At 32.5% G+C, this 13515-nt stretch overlaps 1 protein-coding gene across 1 annotated transcript; it reads left to right on the top strand.

Moving 5' to 3' along the window:
- The first annotated feature begins 1345 nt into the window (after positions 1-1345).
- Positions 1346-7976, top strand: LOC107951051 (WD repeat-containing protein PCN). Its single transcript, XM_016885944.2, has 11 exons — positions 1346-1721; positions 1811-1954; positions 2410-2722; positions 2815-2878; positions 3409-3522; positions 3659-3821; positions 4427-4580; positions 4703-5316; positions 5822-6003; positions 6520-6795; positions 7396-7976. Exons 1-11 carry the CDS (start codon positions 1557-1559, stop codon positions 7688-7690), a joined length of 2484 nt encoding a protein of 827 aa, XP_016741433.1. The 5' UTR covers positions 1346-1556; the 3' UTR covers positions 7691-7976.
- Positions 7977-13515: the final 5539 nt, after the last annotated feature.

The following is a 13515-nucleotide window of genomic DNA, read 5'->3' as shown; positions in this document are numbered from 1 at the left end:
TATTTAACAATTGAGCTTATAAACCTATAGTCCTATTTAACAATTGAGCTTATAAACCTATCATTTAACTTCAAGAACATCTAAAAATTATTAATGAAGTTTCAAAACCTTTATTAGTTTTACAAAATAGTCCCTAGGTTAGCTAGATTAAGCTGCAATGATCTTAAAAATATAAAAATCATAAAAAAACAAGTGAGAAAATAACTTACATGTGATGCAATGAGCTTGGACGAACCATAGTGTTCTTTAACAATAGAGAATTCGGTTTTACCAAGCGAAAAGAAGAAGATGATAGCTTATTTCATCTTTTGTTTATGTTAAGTAATTATTTAATTACTAATTTACCCTTACAACTAACTTAAAATTTCAATGCAACATATGCATTAAACGTCCACTATAATCTATCATGGTTAAATTTCCTTTTAAAGCCCTCAATTCATGTTTTTTGTAACCATTTAACACATAAACTAATGGAGATTAACTTTTATAGCTTTTACGATTTAGTTCTTTTTCTTTAATTAACTATCCAAACGTTAAAATTACCAAACCAAATTTTAACACGAAAACCTTTTAAATATTAAATAAATAATTTTTACTGACTCATTGGTTGAAATTGTGTCTCAAAGCTATTATTTTCGATACCACTGAAAACGGGTTGTAACAACAACACATAAAAAAAACATGCTAAAATCAAAATTTAATCTAAACATGCATTCATCCATTCATAAATTTTTTAATAACATCGAAAATATCTTATAATGTTATTCTCTATCAATTGAATCCATACACAAGAAGGGAGAATACAATTCAATAACCAATTTATGTAATTAGATAAAGTACGACATATGCTATAATACCAATTGTAAATTTTTTTTAGAAAAAGTGAAAATGTAGTGCAATGGAATTTTTAAAATGTTCTAAAATTAAACATTTTCATGATATCTAATGCAATAAATTTGATCACATAAAACATCTTTATGTTAAAGAGTTAGATGTTACGGAAAAGTAGGCTTAACACAAAATATCCTCTAAAAAGGTGTTCAAGCTTTCGTATTAAATTAAATAAATGTCTAATGTCTTCAAATTTTAACCAATTAATCTTTTTGATTATTTTCAAACTCATAAATATTTGGAACAACACAAACATATGATAAATTTGAAAAATTCTAAAGAAAGTTTCACAATCCTATATATAAACTTAAATATAAGAAAAAATCAAATTTAAATTTAAATTTTTAAATAAAAATATTAAGGAATTAAAATTTTGAAAATGAAAAACAAAAAACTAAATTTCAAATGGAAAAAGTAGAAGCACTTAGAGGTTAAAATAAAGGGCGGTCGAAGAGAACCCAAATCGAGAGACCTGTGGGTTGAGCGAGTCTGCTTGGCTATACGCTTTGTAAAGTTTAAACCCTCAAAACAAAAACCTAAGGATGGTGAATAAAGCAACTGCGTCGTCTTCTCTGCTTCTTTCTGTCTAATGCGTATCTCTCAATTGCTGTCAAATTGGCTTTTAAAGTTTGTGGATTTTTCATTCTGTAGCCGCCCCATCCCCAATGCTCCTCAAACCTTATCGAACCAGCTCAGTTGACTGGAAGCCCTCTCCGGTGGTTGCCCTTGCGACCAGCGCCGACGACTCTCAGCTTGCAGCGGCTCGAGAGGACGGATCGCTCGAGATTTGGCTTGTCTCCGCTGGTTCTGTTGGCTGGCACCACCAGCTGGTATCCGGAGTTTTATGCTTCATGTTATTTGTGTGTATATGTATATACATATATTAGTTTTAGTTTAATTTGTTGGTTACTTTGTGTAGACTATTCACGGGGATTCTACTTGCCGAGTATCGTCTCTTGTGTGGTGTTGTGTTGGTTCAGAAGGCCTGTCTTCTGGCAGGTTGTTCTCCTCAAGTATTGATGGCTCGGTCTCAGAATGGGATCTTTTCAACTTGAAACAGAAGGTTATTTTCATTTCCTTTTTGTCGCTTTTGCCATTTATTGTACGCCCTGCTTTTTTAACCTAATGATTCAAGCCAACAAGTAGTTGTCAATTTGATTCCTGCCTCTCCAACTTCAATGGATACTCATTTTTATTGGTTTCTTGTGATTTTATCGAATCATGGGAATAGTGCTAACCTGAGGCCCGTTCCTCTTATTTTCATATTAGGCGCAGGCTTCCTTTTTTTCTTTGTTTTCTCCCTTTTTGGGGTAAGTCTTAATTGTTTATTTTCCTTTTTTTTTTTTGAGGTATTTCCACCTTCTGAGATTGATAATATATGGTGGCATAGATTCTGTTGATAGAATCCCCTCATTTTTTTTCTTTTTTGCCTTTAACTTCATTCTAATGTACATAAAATTTTGGGTAGAAGGCATCTTTTATTGATTGTTTATTTTGTGCGATTAAACCATTATGCAGATTGTGCTAGAGTCTATTGGAGTTTCAATCTGGCAGATGGCTGTGGCACCCATTATTAAGCTACCAGCTCCTGTGGAGCCTAGTTGCTGGCATTCTGGAAATGGATTTTTGAATGATAAATATGAATATAATGACAGTGATGATGCAGAAAACTATCAAAGTGATGATGCTTCAGATTCGGAGCAAGTTCATCAGAAACTAGTTACAGATGATAGACGTGTGGCAATTGCCTGTGATGATGGAGCTGTGCGGATATATACTATTTCTAATTTGGATAAATTCATATACCATAAATCGTTGCCTCGGGTCAGTGGTGAGATATCTACCCCTGAGAAACTATTCTTGCTAGGTTAACGTTTTAATTTTAGCTTTACTCTGAGCTTCTTGGTGCTAATCTATTTGCAGGGCGTGCTCTAAGTGTGACATGGAGCCATGACTCAAATAGGATTTATTCAGGGAGTAGTGATGGGTAAGTTATATATTATAATTTATTAGAGAACAAAACTGGTGATGCTTCCTGTACTTTTGATATTTCTTTACATGCTTCTGTCGTTAATTTCACCTGCAATGTGCTCTAAGTGCCTGGAGCCATGAATCAAATAGGATATATTCTAGGAAAATTGATGTGTAGTTTTGTCGTTAAAGTGAATACCATATTATGTCTGCATACTGTACTTGTGGTATTTCCATGCATGCTTGTATAATTAATTTCATCCTATAAGATGGAACTATGACTCAAATAGGATGTCTTCACCGAGTAATGATGGGTAAGTTTGTCATTAAAGTTAATACCATATGATACGTGATAGCAAAAATGTTAAAGCATGCTGTACCTGTGATATTTCCATTAATGCTTTTATGATTTATTTCTTTTTCGATGGATATTATATCATTAATTCAATTTCACTGGACTTCTTGTTAGCTGATGATGCTTTACAGAGTTTTTACACTTCTTTTACCCAATTTAATCTTGTCTACTGTGCACTAACCACCTTGCAGGTTGATTAGATGCTGGAATGTCGATTTGGGTCGTGAAATATTCAGAAGTACTGTTGCCCTTGGAGGTTTGGGGAGTGGGCCTGAGCTTTGCATATGGTCATTACTTTCTTTGAGGTACAGTTAGAAATTTCTTCGTCCACAGAGACATGCAGGTGCACAGATGCTTAATAGGTTAAAATGTCGGTGGTGGTTGCTATAGTCTAAAGATTAATGTTCTTCCTTTTGATGATTGGATTATTGTTAAGTTCAGGTGTGGGACTGTTGTTAGTGCAGACAGCACTGGCTCTGTTCAATTCTGGAGTGGTGATAATGGAACTCTTCTCCAGGCACATTCTAACCACAAAGGTGATGTGAATGCCTTGGCAGCAGCTCCAAGTCAAAACAGGGTTTTCTCTGCTGGGTCTGATGGGCAGGTATGGATCTGGCCTGTGCTTTTTGCTCTAGTGCTAGACAACAGAAACACCTCAGACCCTTTTAAGCAAGGTGCTTTTGGTCAGGTGCATGCCTGGCATGACTGGGTGTGCTGTTTTCTAAGGCAACAGGCATAAAGATGCCTGCATTATTTCCCTAGTATAGTAGTATCAAACTCTCCTTAAGGAAATAATGCATATTGAAAAATTGATTGTTTTGTCTATAAACTAGATCACTCCTTAGAGCTAGTTACATATTTCTTGAGCTTATCATATATATTACACACAGCACACAAGGAAATTACACATATGTGCTTCACTTAGGTGTGCGCTTTTCACCTAAGGCAAGATAAGGGTTCTCGTGACTAGAGTGGTGCCTTGTGCCTTTGACAAGATTGGTATGGATAGCTAGAGGGGAAGGGAGGGGTGTTGTCTTCACCCTTTTGGTCTAAGAAAAGTAAAAATGTCAGGCAAAAAAAAAAAAGAGAAAAAAAATTGTAGTTGTATAGTTTTCATTTGCAGCTGTAAAATCTTTTTATGACATTGTCTGTCAATTAAATATGGCCAGTCTCTGTCCCTAATGTCTATTGTGTTGGTCCATTTTCTAGGTTATTCTTTATAAGCTTTGTACTGAGAAGCTGCAGTCTTATAATGACAAATCTTCTTCAGAAATGATGAAGAAATGGGTATATGTTGGTTATGTAAGAGCTCATACCCATGATGTCAGAGCCTTGACAATGGCAGTGCCCATCAGTTCAGAAGGTCAGTTCATGTTTTTGGTTTCATGTCTATTTATTTCATTAAATTTTAGAGTTGCATTTTTACCTTTTTAACATCAATTTGTGCACTCTTTGATCTTGTACACTTTTCTTTCTAATTTCTAGGTTCTTTATCTGATGAGGCAAGAGAATTGCAAGATGAAAAGGAGAGAAAGGTTAAAAAAATTCGATTTAAGGGGAAGAAGCTCCTTGATTTCAGTTATAGTAAATGGGCCCGTTTCGGAGTTCCCATGCTTGTCTCTGCTGGTGATGATGCGAAGCTCTTTGCGTACTCTGCTAAGGAGTTTACTAGGTTCTCCCCACATGATGTTTGCCCCGCACCTCAGAGAGTTCCAGTACAACTGGTTGTTAATACAAGGTTCAGTCAAACTTCTTTTCTCCTAGTCCAGGCATCATCTTGGTTAGATGTGCTCTGTGTTCGTGTTCTTGATGTGGGTTCTGGCCCCTATGGTGGCCTTGCAACCACTAATTTAGTGGCTAGGGTTAAGAGTAAGTTGTCCCGAAAGATCGTCTGCAGTGCAATGTCTAACTCTGGTGAGCTTTTTGGTTATTCTGACCAAATCAGACCCAGCCTATTTGCACTGAGTAGGCAAGCTGGCCAAAGTACATGGACCATTAGTAAAAGGCAACTTCCTCAGGATCTTCCATCCGCACATTCTATGGTTTTTACCTGTGATGGGGTACGGTTGCTGATAGCAGGGCATGATAGAAGGATCTATGTAAGTGTTTTCTCTTCATTTCTAGTTTCCGTACTTGCAAATTTTTACCCTAAATTATATAATCCATGATGTTGTTTGCTTTAGGTAAGTAGAGTGAGTATTTTCATGCTCTGAACTAACTTTTTGGCTTCCTAGGTCTTTCACCAATTTCAAGCTAGACAAGTTAGATGTCACCTCTAGAAACATTGCGTTGAATATCCCAGCATCTATTTTGTTTTTTAACATCTTAGCAATGGCGTATGTTATATGTTATTGTTAATGTGTATTCAACTCTAGTATACTTGTTGATGGTAAAAAAAAAAAAACTCTAATATACTTGTTTCTTGCAACATATCTGGATGCATATGGGAGCAAACAAGTAAAAGAGATTTCAAAGTATATAAGCTCTTCTATCCTCCTTAAATCTCATTAACCCCTTAATTTTTTAAATTAAATAATAATTACAGGAGTCCAGAAAAGGCATTTTTTGTGTGAACGGTGTTAATTACTTTTCTTCCTGTTACAGATTGTAGATTTGGAGGGATTGGAACTACTGCACACCTTTATACTTTGTCGTGGGGAGCATGATAAGGAAGGATCACTTAGTGATCCTCCAATTACAAAAATGTTCACGAGTTTTGATTGCCAGTGGTTAGCTGCTATCAACTGCTTTGGAGATATATACATATTCAACCTGGAGATACAAAGGTAAGGCATTACATTTAACACAAGTCTTAAATTAATGTTGTCCTCAGCACTGTTGTTGAGATTGGAAAAAGCTTGGGTTAAGATATGATTGGAAAAGTGTGGGTAAATTTTTTTTGTGCTTAGCTGCTATGATAAATTAGAATGTCCAATACTGGCCAAAAAAAAAAAGAATGTCCAAAAGATATGATTAGAATGATAAAGACAGCTTTTCTTTTTCAAGATACAGATTTGGATCATGTGGTGCTTTTATGTTGTGGCCCCAATTCAAGGCATTTTGGCTCAAAAGCCAAAATATTTTGTCTCATTTGGTGTTCAAGTGTGGTGAAATGGAGGTTTTAGGCCAGAAGCCTGTTTCAACCACAATGCTAAACTGGGCCTTAATATCTAGTTGATAGTACAAGTTTTATCTGTAACTTATATATGACTGTGTGTGAGATGGAGGAGGTTGCAGGGTGCATAAGAAAGTGGAAATTTCATTTTTCATTTGTTTTGATTAGTCTTGTTTTTCTGGAGCAGGCAACACTGGTTTATTTCAAGGTTGGATGGTGCCTCTGTTACTGCTGGTGGCTTTCCTCCTCAGGATAACAACATACTTATTATCACAACATCATCAAACCAGTTCTATATATTTGATGTGGAAGCTAGACAATTGGGAGAATGGTCAATGCAGCATACATTCACTCTTCCCAAAAGATACCAAGAATTTCCTGGGGAGGTTATTGGGTTGTCTTTCTGCCCTTCTTCATCTTCCCATCCAACGAAATCTTCATCGCTTGTTGTTTATAGTGCCAGGTGTTGTTCTTATCCTGTTGGTTTTAGCATGCTGCAGTGGTTTAACATGTATTTTTGTCATGCCATACCTATACTTCTGTTGCCATTATTGCCATAGCTTAATAATAGTGTGATGCAAATGATCTAGATAGAGCATAAATGATGGATTTGGGTGCTTGATTTTCTTTTGTTTTATCTGGAGTTCCTAGCTATGGTTATATGCTTAGCCTGGTCGTATGTTGGTTACTTCCATTTCTTTTTTGTCCTTAAATAATTAATGTGCTATTGTTTTGCTAATGTTTATATTAAAACTGACAAGCTCATATGTGATATGCCACCAAATATTTGGTGCAGATGTGATTTTTTAATGCATTGAAGTTTAGACATATTGGGGGTCTAGTGAATATACTGTCCATATTTTCTGAGTAGATAAGTGTGGTGGGAGGCATGTAGAAATACTCATGGCATATTGTGTGGCAATTATTTTTTTTTTCTAGCTTTGATTGTTGCCATAAAAAGCTGTTAGTGGCTTGAAATGCAAACCCTGGAAATTTTCCATTGTTATAGTGCGTAATTTATTTCTCATTTAGCATTTATATGGATGGAATTTGGAAACTGCAGGGCAATGTGTTCAATTGACTTTGGGAAGCCAGTAGACGAAGATGATGAAAGTGAGTTGGTAAATGGAGCTTTGTTGAAATTTCAAGGTTCTCTCACCAATATGAAATGGAAACATTGGTTGAGGGAGAGCCGTCAAAGTAGAAAAAATAATTTTGATTTAGTAGTTTTTCGGGACCCTGTTTTATTTATTGGGCACCTTTCAAAACATTCCATCTTGATCATAGACAAACCATGGATGGAAGTGGTTAAATCATTTGATTCGGCACCACTTCAGAGACATATTTTTGGGACATAGCTGCTTGTGGAACAAAGTTTGTTAATGGCTATGGGAGAATTCAAAAGGGTGCATCATTCCCTTCCCTGTTTTGGAGTCCCCACTAAAATTTTATTTCTAAAGGGACCCGGGGGGCGGGTAGTTGGGCTCAAAAGCATGTTGTTCCGTCATATAATTATAAACTGTTATTTTATTCCAGCCGGGCTGGCGCTATTAGAATGTTGTGTAATGTATTACTGTACTGTTGTAGGGACGGAATAGTTTTAGTGGTGATCCTTAATATATTTGACAGCTTTTCTCGAGCAAAGCTCAGATTCTATGGTGTTGCAAGGGTCACATCAGTAAGAAGCTTCACTCTATCTATACGACAATTTAGTCATTATGCGTGGTTTGTTTAAATTATATTTTGGTCATCAAATTTCAGAAGTTACTACAGGACCGTCAGTGTTTATAATTTGTTGTGGTCATTGAGTTGCCAATTTTCAATGGGAAGCTGACATGATCGTTAACAATTTGTTTTTCTTCTTGTTTATTCTTCTATCCTTTTATTTTTGCCTATATCTGTTCCCACGTGAGTTTCTCTTTCTTTTTTCTTTTTCTCATTTTCTCAGTGTCCCATTTCACTTCTTGTTTCTTCTTCAACCACTTCCAAGGGACGTATTGAACGAGGTTAAATAAGATGAGACCATTGTTTTTGTTAAAAACAAAATGGAACAGTCACTGGATCGGTGATGCTCACTATCTTCTTGAAGCGCTGTTTTCTTGAAGACCGAATTCGTTAGTATATCTGAGATCGTTGAGGGAGTGTAACCCTGATACCATCCACATTCTATACGGTCTAGGGACATGGGGTTCCTTGGTTTTAGAGTACATGGTATACTCATGCAAGATGCATTGGTAAACTGTGCCAAGAAAATGTCCAGCTTTAGACTAGCGTCCTTACAAACCCAACATTTAAGTGCACCGATGCATTTTGTGGAAAGCAAAGAGCAATTTTTGAAAAGGCACATGTATTTCACATGGAGTCTTTCTCAAGTTGGTATTGCTTCATTGAAGAGTGTTGGGCTTTTCTGATTGCTACAAGAGAAGACATCCAATGCCGAAATAGATTTTTGGGATTGATAATGAAGTTAAGCTCAATGTTTCTCTGGTTCTTTCCTCGACGAGAAAGGGTTGGTTTAGGGTTTGCTTTGCTAACATGGATGACAACACCATGGAAGTTGTTTTGTTGAGAATAAGAACCTTTATGCTTAAGCACAATGAGCCATAGTTCCTCAAACTACGCAGACAAAACAGCTCAGCTTATTTCAAAGGGATGAGTTCATGTTACAAATACAAAAGTCTACTTACTTTCCCATATCTCAATCATCCCTTGTTTAAGCTAGGAATTAAGCTGATCAATTAACAATTCTCACATGAATTGCACGAAATTTTTACAGGTATAAGTTTTAATTAGTTTTTTTTTAATAATCTCATTATAGGTTATGATTACATCTATTTTTTTTTATACAATACCTATAACTATCCATAGTCCCTCCCAAAACCCATAATAGGAGGATGCGTTTCAGAACACTTGAATTCACGTCCTTCTATATTGATAACAATATTCATGTCAATTGAGTTAAGACTCAATCAATAATTTTAATTAATTTTTTAAATGCTTTGTTTTTAATTACTATGATTAATGTAAAAATAATATTCTTTATTCGAAAATTTTAATATAATTAAAATATATCAATTTATTTAACAATTCAAATATTATAATAATTTTTTTCAAATCATAATTAAAGCTTTTTTTAACCATTCAATATATAATATACTTATTTTTAATACAAAAGAATCTTATTCAAAATAATAATTAAGATACTTATTTTTAATACAAAAGAATCTTATTCAAAATAATAATTAAGTAATATAATTAACATATATAAATTATTTGGATAATTCAATTATAACACTAATAAAAAAAATTTCATATATAAATTATTTTTTCATAATAATCAATAAATTGACCATAATAATTTGTAGGTAGTATTATGAAAGGGATTCATTTACGTGTAAAACTAAAATAGCTTTATATGATCAATATTTTAACGACCTAAATGTTGTATTTTATACCTCATTCATAGAGACTATGCATGTCAAATTTTATGTAAATTAAAAATTTCTTAACTATTTTGTTTTATGTAAAAAAATTTCAATTGTTCGATAAATATATAAAACATTTTAGATCAATATGACAGAGATCTCAAAATGCTTCAAAAATTTACATGCATGACAAGTAAAATCATATCGATAAATTAATGGTTGGATCGTTAAAGCATTAATCGTACAAAGTGATATGAAAGGGTGTAAAACTAAACACTAGTGTAAGTGGATCTATCCCTATATTATATTATTTATAAAATTTTATATATGAAATATAAAATTAATTATTATATAAATAATTAAAATTTACTATTCAAAAATTTTTTCTTTTTAGAAACATAATAATTTAAATATAAAATCATTCAATATAAAATATAAAATTTTATTTATTATCATATAAATTTAATTAATAAAAATCTTTTAATAAAATAGGAATTGTTATTTATACGTAGGGTAAACTACACCCGTTGTCCTAGAACTTTAGTCAAGATTATGTTATTGCCACCTAACTTTTTTTTACTTATATAATAGATATTAATATTATCAAATTGTTACATTTTTGCCTTTCATCCATTACCTCCCATTAAAATGATGACGTGACACATTAATTTAAAGGGGTAATAATCAATTTGGTTTCTGAACTATAAATAAAATATTATTATGATATTTTTAATTATTTTCTTAATAATTATTCTAAAAACCCTCCCCTCATCTCTTCACCTGTCCCTCTCCTCTATTGCTTTTAATATAATTAATATAATTATTTTCATTTAATATTAAAATAAATATAAATATTTAATTTTAATTTAATTTTAATAATAATTATTTACAATTTCAAATTTAATTTTAATTTATTCTTAATAATTTTAAAAAAAATTGTATAATATTTATTAAGAAAATAATAAAAATATAATAAAATTTTATTTATATTTGAAGGACCAAATTGATATTAGCCCTTTAAATTAACGTGTCACGTCATCATTTTAACGGATGAGGGAAAAAAATGTAACAATTTGATAACATTAAAGGCTAATACGTAAGTAAAAAGAGTTGAGTGGCCAAAACATAATCTTGACAAAAGTTTAGGGAAAATTGGTGTAGTTTACCCTTATAAGCATGATGGATTTTCTTATTAAGAAAATTTATAACAACCTATTTTTAGTGGTGTCGAAAACAGTGGTTTTGGGACCACAAATCCGACCAATGACTCCGTAATTAGTATTATTTAATTTATATGAGTCAAATATAGTTTTATATTGAATGTTGGTTTTAGTAATTTATGCTAACTAAATGAATAATTAAGTTCAACTGGTTCGCTCTAAAGTGTTTTAGAAAATGAGGTATCATGATCTCGTTTCTATAAACTGTTAAATATTTACGAAGCTATTATATTAGTATGTGAAGGTTTAATTCAGGAATTTTAATGTTTAGTTAGTTAATTAAGAAAAAATGACTAAATTGTAAAAGACGTAAAATTTAATTGCTATTGAATTTTATTGATTAAATAACTTAATTAACATAAGTGGAAGGACTTATAAGTCAATAGTACCTTAATGTATATATAGTCAACGGTTAGTGATGTATTTTTTGTAACAGCCCGTTTTTCAGTGGTATCGAAAATAGTAGTTTCAGGGCCACCAAATTTGACAAGTAAGTTCTTAAATATTATTATTTAATATTTATGAGTTAATTGTGACTTTGAAAATATTTTTAATTTAATCATTTATGTTATTTTAACGATTTATTAAGTTCAAGTGGTATGACCTTAAGGTCAAGTGGTTTTAGAAAATGAGGTATCGAGACCTTATTTTTATAAACCGAGCTTTAAATATTTTTATAAATATTTACGGAGTGTCATTAAGGTGGTATTAAAGTTTCGTTCAAAAATTTTAATGTTTCGATGGTTAATTAATTAAAAAGAACTAAATTGTAAAAGATGAAAAATTTGATCGCTATTTGATTTAAGTGATTAAATGGCTTTATAAATGAAAGTATATGGATTAATATGGTAAATATACCATATTATATATGAGTGGGCGGTTGGTTTTGTTTTATTATGAATATATATGTGTTTTATTATAAAAAAAATAAAACAAATTAAAAAGGTAATAATATGAAATAAAATATATCATCTTCCATTTTCTGAAGTTCGGCCGAAATTAAGAAAGAAGAAAAGCCATGGAAGGGGTTGAGCTTTCGGCTTTCTCTTTAAATTGCATGGTATGTCATTTTGGTCCAGATTATAATTATTTTTATATTTTTGAGATCGTTGCAATTAGGTATAGCTAGCTCGTATCTTCATTTTGAAACTGTTAAAGATTTTGAAGGTTGCCATTGATGAACCTTGTGATTTTAGATGTTAAATGATAAATTTCAAATATTATTTGTTATTTAAAAGTATTTTATTAAGTGATTTTTGATGAATTTTTTGATTAGAGACTAAATTGTTAAAATAGTAAAAATGTAAGGATTAAATATGAAATTATTGCATGGGCTCGGCTAGGCTCAATTTTAGGTAAAAATGGTTAATTTGCATGTTTTGGGCTCAAGGACTAAATTAAATAAAAGTAAAACTTTAGGGGTAATTTTGTAAAAATGTCAAAAATGACCAAATTGCATGAACTATATTGCTTTACTATCTAAATTAATAAATTGAATGAAATTATTAATTTAGATCAAGATTGGGTGGAAAATCGAGGAAAATAGAAAATTACCAAAATGCCCCTAAACTTTGGTATTTCTGTAATTTAGCCAGGTAAGTTCGTATGAACTGTATTGTGTATAATTTTGATTAAACTGAATGTTAATATGTGATTATATTGTGATTAAATTAATATATATATGTTAATATGCAATTTACCGTGTTATGAAACGACGTAAATCTAACGACGTATGACAATTACCGAGCCCCGTTTGAACCTTAGGAATTCGTAAGATAGAAATGACATGTCATTAGGTTTACATGATTTGGGTGCTGGTCCTGAACGTCTTACCGATGGCTGAGATCCAACATATGTTACGGATACTCCACAGCTCGTGTGAGCAGCATCGTGTATCTACATTCTGACCCACAGCTCGTGTGAGTAGGCCTATTTTCACAGCTCGTGTGAGCATACGTGTACAGGAATTGACTGATTACAATTATATGAGTTAGCACACTATGTGTGAGCTATCCCAGGTATCCAATGGTATTTTAAATGGTTAAACGGGCACTATTCGGATTTGAAACGGTAAGAGAACGATATGAATTATAACATATACATGCGTGGACATCCTTGATATGATGATACATGAAAATTTTATAGGTTGAGATGAGTTATAAACTCATGAGATATATGTTGCGGCTAAATGGCTATTTATGTTAATGTGCCTATGAATTATATCTTGTATGTTAACATGTTTGGTGTAAATGGTTAGGCTTTGGCCAAGTTGTGGTTGAATTATGTCATGTTAAACTTATAAGTTATGCATTGAAATGGTAAGTGCTCAAAAGGAAATATGCTTGTGTTTATGAAAGACTGATAAGGTTTAAATTATGTAATCTATTATGAAATGGTTTATCATGTGATCAATTCCAAAAGAGCTATGTTTAAATGCACTAGCTTGTGGCTATGGTTGAATGATATGCATATGTATTGTGTGTTATACATATGAAACGGGTGTGGAAAGGTAATGAAATAGTAAGTTCATACTTGAAG

The sequence above is a fragment of the Gossypium hirsutum genome, chromosome A02 (genome assembly GCF_007990345.1).
Source record: "Gossypium hirsutum isolate 1008001.06 chromosome A02, Gossypium_hirsutum_v2.1, whole genome shotgun sequence".
Taxonomy (NCBI): domain Eukaryota; kingdom Viridiplantae; phylum Streptophyta; class Magnoliopsida; order Malvales; family Malvaceae; genus Gossypium; species Gossypium hirsutum.
This window is presented reverse-complemented; position numbering and strand designations above follow the sequence as displayed.

Excerpts from the sequence above, each read along its gene's own strand:
- LOC107951051 (XM_016885944.2), top strand. The coding sequence starts at position 1,557 with ATGCTCCTCAAACCTTATCGAACCAGCTCAGTTGACTGGAAGCCCTCT. Across the intron at positions 1,722-1,810 it reads TTGGCTGGCACCACCAGCTG|ACTATTCACGGGGATTCTAC; the intron begins GTATCCGGAGTT and ends TACTTTGTGTAG. Across the intron at positions 4,581-4,702 it reads AGTGCCCATCAGTTCAGAAG|GTTCTTTATCTGATGAGGCA; the intron begins GTCAGTTCATGT and ends TCTAATTTCTAG.